At 42.1% G+C, this 6,065-nt stretch overlaps 1 protein-coding gene across 1 annotated transcript; it reads right to left on the bottom strand.

Annotated features, from left to right (window-relative positions):
• Positions 1 to 259: 259 nt before the first annotated feature.
• On the bottom strand, positions 260 to 6,038 carry ctsla (cathepsin La). Its single transcript, XM_071483801.1, has 8 exons — positions 5,968 to 6,038; positions 4,838 to 4,969; positions 4,627 to 4,749; positions 4,029 to 4,181; positions 2,663 to 2,887; positions 2,158 to 2,326; positions 1,414 to 1,531; positions 260 to 691 (listed from the first exon to the last, which is right to left on the bottom strand). The coding sequence occupies exons 2-8, from the start codon at positions 4,958 to 4,960 to the stop codon at positions 592 to 594; spliced, it is 1,011 nt and encodes a 336-aa protein (XP_071339902.1). The 5' UTR covers positions 4,961 to 4,969; positions 5,968 to 6,038; the 3' UTR covers positions 260 to 591.
• Positions 6,039 to 6,065: the final 27 nt, after the last annotated feature.

Here is a 6,065-nt window from a genome sequence, read left to right as displayed (position 1 = left end):
TAGTCCATAAAATTTCTGTCACAATTTCCTGAAGCCGTTGACTTTGACTTCTACTGCCATAAAACCAGAAAACAGTCACATTTGAGAAGCTTCTTAAAAATAAAGGCCGAGCCAAAGCTATTAATTGATATCCAAATATAAGCCGATAGTTGGTCGATTGTTGTCTAAAGAACAGTAATAATATTATACAATGCAAACCATGTCTATAAAATTCTAAAAAACCAAACTGGAATCTTTAGAAAAGTCCAAAACACAAAACTAGTGTTTCACAACTTTAATTGATCACAGTAAAAATAGAAAACAAAATCATTTACAATGACCGAAGCAAGTGTTAATGTATCACTCACCAAGTAGCATACACATATTTACAAAGGATAAACGCTAAACTAAAATCTTTTCAGACAAAATAAAGTGGCATAAAACCAGCCAAAACAAAATGGCGCCATTTCCCTAAAAACAGTGTTTCTCCTCATAAAAACATCGCAGAATCTCCTGTCATTGTGTCGCCCCGACTGAAGCCTCCTCCCTCATCTCCAGTCAAACTAATACAATAAAAACACTATGGTACTATAAAGTGGAGCTGTGCAAACATTAGACCAGAGGATAACTGGCAGCCGTCGCTATTCCACAATGGTTCTTCCTGTCTTTGGCCATGTAGATGTAGCCTTTGTCTCCCCAGTTTTCACTCCAGCTGCAAGGAGACAAGCAAAAGATCAGGAACAGAGTTTTAATGGATCTGATTTTCTCCCATTACACTCAGACAGTAGCTGTAGTTTTAGAGCCTCAAACTTTAAGGAAGAGGAGCTGGAATCAAACTTCGGAGAGAAGTGCGATTTATTTCTTATGTAACAATGTTTAACAGTATTGTTCCCGTAAAACTAAATAAGCATAAAGAATAATATTGAATGTCACAGTTTACGATAAAAAAGTAGCATGTAAAAATCATGTTACATTGTGCATGGATGATTTATTGTAGATATTTATATGCAAAGGCTTAGGGCTTTATAAATCCCTTAGAAATAGCACTTGAAAATATAGGCACAATACTAAGCTAGCTAAAATTTTTATTCCTTATGCTAATTTCTATTCAGGTAGCGTGACCCAGAAAAATCCTTGAAATATACAGCAGGTTGTCAAAGCTCCAAAACTACAGTAAAAATTACGTTACATCGTGAAATCATTTTATGACTCTTTAGGATTCCCTGGTTCCTTAGAAATACTTAAAAAAAATGAAAACACTAGTGGAAATATGAATATAGAAAAGAAATATTTATAATTGCGTCTCTGCAAGATGAAATTCCTTCTCGTAACACTCATGTGGAACTAAACCTCAGTGCAGAATGTGGCGTTAAGACAGGCAGGACTTTAAGTCTGCTGTTTGAAATTGTTTTCTTCTTTTTTTTTTTAACTGACCTGTTCTTGACGATCCAGTATTTTTTCCCGTCCACATCTTGTCCCTCGAAGCCATAACCCACCACCAGCACGCCGTGGTCCAGCTCCTCACTGCTGCAGTCCTTCTCGTAGTAGATTCCTACAACACCCAAACGGCCAGTCAGCCACAAGTTCAACCTGCAACCGCTGTTTTTTTGGTTTTGCTTGTGAATATTGTCCTGTCATCACATTTGAACAAGTTAGCAAACAGTTGCTCATTTTCACGCTGCAGAGCAATAGTGTGATTCATTTGTGCGTCATGTGTCTTTCTGCCTGATGACTAACCCTAAACCCTTCTGGTCTCCAACTCCTGAAGGAAATATCTCACTCTTTAGGTGCTAAACGCTCCTCTGTGTTCACCTGCTGGACTCTGTGTCTGTCTGGACACTGAGTTCCTTCCTGCTGCAGCCAGAACTGATGCTAGAGACTGAATGAAAACAGTCATATTACAGCTGGAGAGCTAAACAATGAGCTAAACCCTGCTAAGCTAAGCTGCAGATCCAAGGGGTAATTCTCCATCACTACATGTGAGCCCTTTCAAATTGTCTTTTAAAACTTTATTAGCATTAAAATATTGATTAGAGCCACTTTAAATAAAAATCATAAACCATGTGGAATATTGTTCTGTTTCCAAATAATCTGGAGTCAACAGCTAATTTATGCAGATCACATCATGTTTAACACATTTTATCTTTAAGTATATTTTCACCAAAGCCCAGAACTGACCTGATTGGTAGAACTGGAAAGACTCGTGACCGGCGTCGATGGCAACAGACACAGGTCCCACGGCGGCCACGGCCTTCATCAGAGCGCGCTCCTTGCCACTGGGAATGTCGACGAAGCCGGTGTCGTTGGCGGAGTTGTACTTGGGGTCGTAGTGACACGGCTGGTCGTCCTGGAAGAAGACAAGAAGGTGGACAGGATGTTACGGCACCAACAGACTTCTAGGTCCAAAATATTGGATATTTTAAAAGGGGACTATGATCAATAAAATTGATTGGCTGGTGGTTATGTATGTGACGCTCCTTTTTCCATCTATCAAATATTAGCAACTGGCGCCTCAAAGTTTCATGAAGCGCTGCAACGATTAATGGATTTAACAACAGGAAAAAAAATTATAATCAATTATCAAACTTGTTACAAAATGACTTTTCAAGCCAAATGATTCAAATGTATCCAAGACAGACATTTTAAGACATGTCCACCTGACTTCCTCCAATGAGATACGTACAGTTCCCAGGTAAGGGTAGGACTCCTCGGAGTCCAGGCCCTGGTTGTCCTTGACGTACTGGAAGGCCTGGTCCATCAGACCACCGTTACAGCCCTCGTTGCCCTCGGGTCCGGAGCACTCCACCAGGTTCTGTTCGCTCAGCGACACCAGTTTGCCGGTTTTCCTGAACACCTGACCCTCCAGAGCTCCGGTGGTGCTAAAGGCCCAGCAGGAGCCACACTGACCCTGGAGAGAGAGAGAGAGGGTGGATGGAAACGTTAGGACGGGAAGAAATAAAATCTGAAATAAATTTGTTTCCTAAAGTTCAGAATAAACCAATTTATCACATCAATTTGACGAAGTTGGTCACGTTAACTTTGTTTTTCTTAAACTACTGTTGGTCATTTTGTTGCCGTTATTGTCTTCTTGCATAACCCTGAACTGTGGAGCTCAAACAGTCAATTAATCGACAAAAAAAATGTATCTGAAACCGTTGTGATAGTTGCAGAAAACACCCTACTTGCAGTCTGTCAAATCTAATTTTATGGAATGGACACCCAGACTTATTATCAGTCATTCTGTCATTTGCATAAAACTATGAATATCTGTCTTTATGTTTTTTTTTTTATAGCTTTCTTCTCTCTCTCTAATTATCTTTTTATTCTTAGTCTTTTAATGATGCTGTTACGGCACCCCCGACGTTGCACCCCAGCACTCTGGCCTAATGTATACGAGTGTTTGCTCCACCCTGGCCTGGTTCACAGCGAGCCGGTCGGACTGGTTTCAGCTTACAGTGAGCGTTAATGTATGCCCTGGGGGTGGGGGAGGACAAACAGTGCAGTCGATGAGGAGAGGGAGGAGTGTGTGTGTGTGTGTGAAGCACATAGATAACAAAAACAACCCAGAACTTGTCATCTTATCAGCCTGTTCAAGCAAAACATGGACTTAAGTGGACAGCACGCCCTTGTTACTTCTAATAAGTAAGTTTATGTCAACACAAATGTCCATCATGTTACATTACATCATCATGTTTACAAGGTTTCTTCAACAGCTGATATTAGTCCACGCCTGGAGCCCCGACAGGAGCTTGTGATAACTTTATAACTTGTTTATGAATGTTGATGTTTTCTGTGCAGGATACAGAATGTTTACTACCGTCCAACTAAAGTCAAACACAACTATGAAAGTCTGGAGTTCTCTTAGTCCAGAAAGTGATTCACAAAAGATCCAAATGTCTCACGAGATTTCTAAATCCTCTCTACATTTTCAGCTCCTGGCTCCTTTCAGGAACTGAGGCACATTAAACCAGACTTTGACAGCTCATATCAGGTGTGGCTGCCTGTGAGCCCCGAGGCTACGAGCCAGCAGAGAGGAAAAACATCGTTACCTGGTCCTTAACGGGAGTGACGTAGCCCTTATCCCTCCAGTCCAGAGCACGTGGGGCCTCCAGGAAGTTGGGCTCCATGAACAGGGACCCCTTGAACTTTCTCTCGGTTTTGCGCTTGTAGCCGTTCATGATCTGCCTGAACTCCTCGTGAGTCTGTGGAAAGGCAAAGTGCAGTGAGTGACACTGACACAGTTTGGCAAACAGAACTAAAAAAACTAAGACAAAAGGCAACGAACAGCTGTGGCAGCCCAATTCTTAGCAAATATTGTCCCATTCATTTAAACTTGTCACGTTTTCACACACAGAAACCCTGTCTGAACAACACGCCACTTGTAATTTTATTTGATCTCATTTTATCTTTATTTTCTAACTTTGGATGCCCATGCCTCATGTGAGATTAAATCCATATTCTGCTGTGTTGTTCCTTTTTTTCCTGGACGTTTACAGCGTTTTCTGACAGAATAAACTCAACTTAAAAAAAAAAAAAACACTTGCCTATGCCTGGTATCAAATCTATTTTCCTTGGCCTTTAGAAGAACGCTGATAAGTGTATCCAACTGATATGTGGACTATGTGTGTGTTCAGTGTGTGGTCTCACCATGTCTCCAAAGTGGTTCATGCCCAGCCGGTAGGAGTGTTTGCCCATGGAGTGCTCCAGGTTGTGCAGCTCGATCTTCTTCAAGTTCTTCTCCCATATCATTCTCCTCCAGCCCTCCTCTTTCTACAGAAAACAATCACAATTTAGACTTTTTTTTTTTCCTCGTCGTACAGCTCAGAGGAGAGAAAGAAAGAAAAAAAGGGAGCATTACCTCATGGTATGCTTTACTGTGCCAGCTCTTCCACAGGTCCCAGTGGTCATCCAGCTGTGCGTCCAGAGCAGGGGCTGAGAGGACTGCGGTCAGGCACGCTGCCAACACAGCAACAGGCAGCATTGCGGCTTCCTACTGGAAAACAACCAGAAAACACAACAGGTCAGGGCACCATTTCCAAAGAAGCAGGTTAATCATTGATGCAGGCCTGCAGCTCTGACAATGACGAAGCAATGAGACTCCATAACAAAAGATTTATTTATTTTTCTCCTCGGGAAGTGATAAGTCATGGTCGTTTTCCATCGAAATCTCTCCTCACATGTCCCACCATCGTGATGTTTGTCATGCATTCAGGGAATAATACACTGTGTTTCTTGGTATTCTGACTGAGGACGGGAATAGGATCCGCATTAAAGCTGCATTACACAAACACACACCGACTGCTCGGCCCAAAGCAGGGACACCAGTCAGGCCAAAGGACCAAGAAAAGACCGGGGGGGGGGGGGGGGTCTTGGTAATAACAGTGTTGACTGTCTGCAAGAAAGAAAAAAAATGGTCGTACTGACTGTTTTAAGGCTGTTCTGGGAAGCGGAAACTTGGCTCCATCCCAACAATAAACCGAGCCTGTTTTGTTTTCTGCACAGTCACGGGACCCGGGGGAAGAAAAGCCTGGACATCGAAACTACAGCCGGGGAAACGAAATTAAAACCAAAACCCGATCGCGGTCCTGTCAATGCGATCCACGAGTGGCTTAAGTCGCTTTTTTTTTCCCACAAATTGATTAAAATCTTGGGAAAGAAGCTGGAAAAGCAATGGCTGCTCCTCCAGCAGAGAGAGGGAGACGACGACAAAGGCAGCCGAATGAAACAAGATGGCTAAGGCTGGAGGATAACGGTAAAAACATCGGTATTTTTGAATCGAAAAACAGAGTAGAGTCGAGAAATCGGCTTAAGTAAACATTTTTTAAACGGACACTGGGATGTTTTTAATTTTTTGTAAGTGACGAAATAAATCTCGAAGAAACGCAAACATCCATTGATATGTTTCGCTTTAGAAATGAATGTAGGCGTCCAGCTTAGATATCACGGCATTTAAAAATCAAGAAGAAAAGGGAAAATGTTAAGACTTACTGTAGACACTTTGTTTTGCAGACGAAGAAGGAGAAAATAACCTCCTTCGCCCCGGGTACACAAAGTTTATAAGGCCTGAGTGGCAGCGGAAGAACGTC

This window comes from Trachinotus anak, unplaced genomic scaffold (assembly GCF_046630095.1).
Source record: "Trachinotus anak isolate AG129_WGS33_773 ecotype Australia unplaced genomic scaffold, CSIRO_AGI_Tana_v1 ptg000008l, whole genome shotgun sequence".
In the NCBI taxonomy this organism is placed as follows: Eukaryota; Metazoa; Chordata; class Actinopteri; order Carangiformes; family Carangidae; genus Trachinotus; species Trachinotus anak.
Note: the sequence above shows the minus strand (reverse complement) of the source record. Positions and strands in the feature narration are given on the sequence as shown.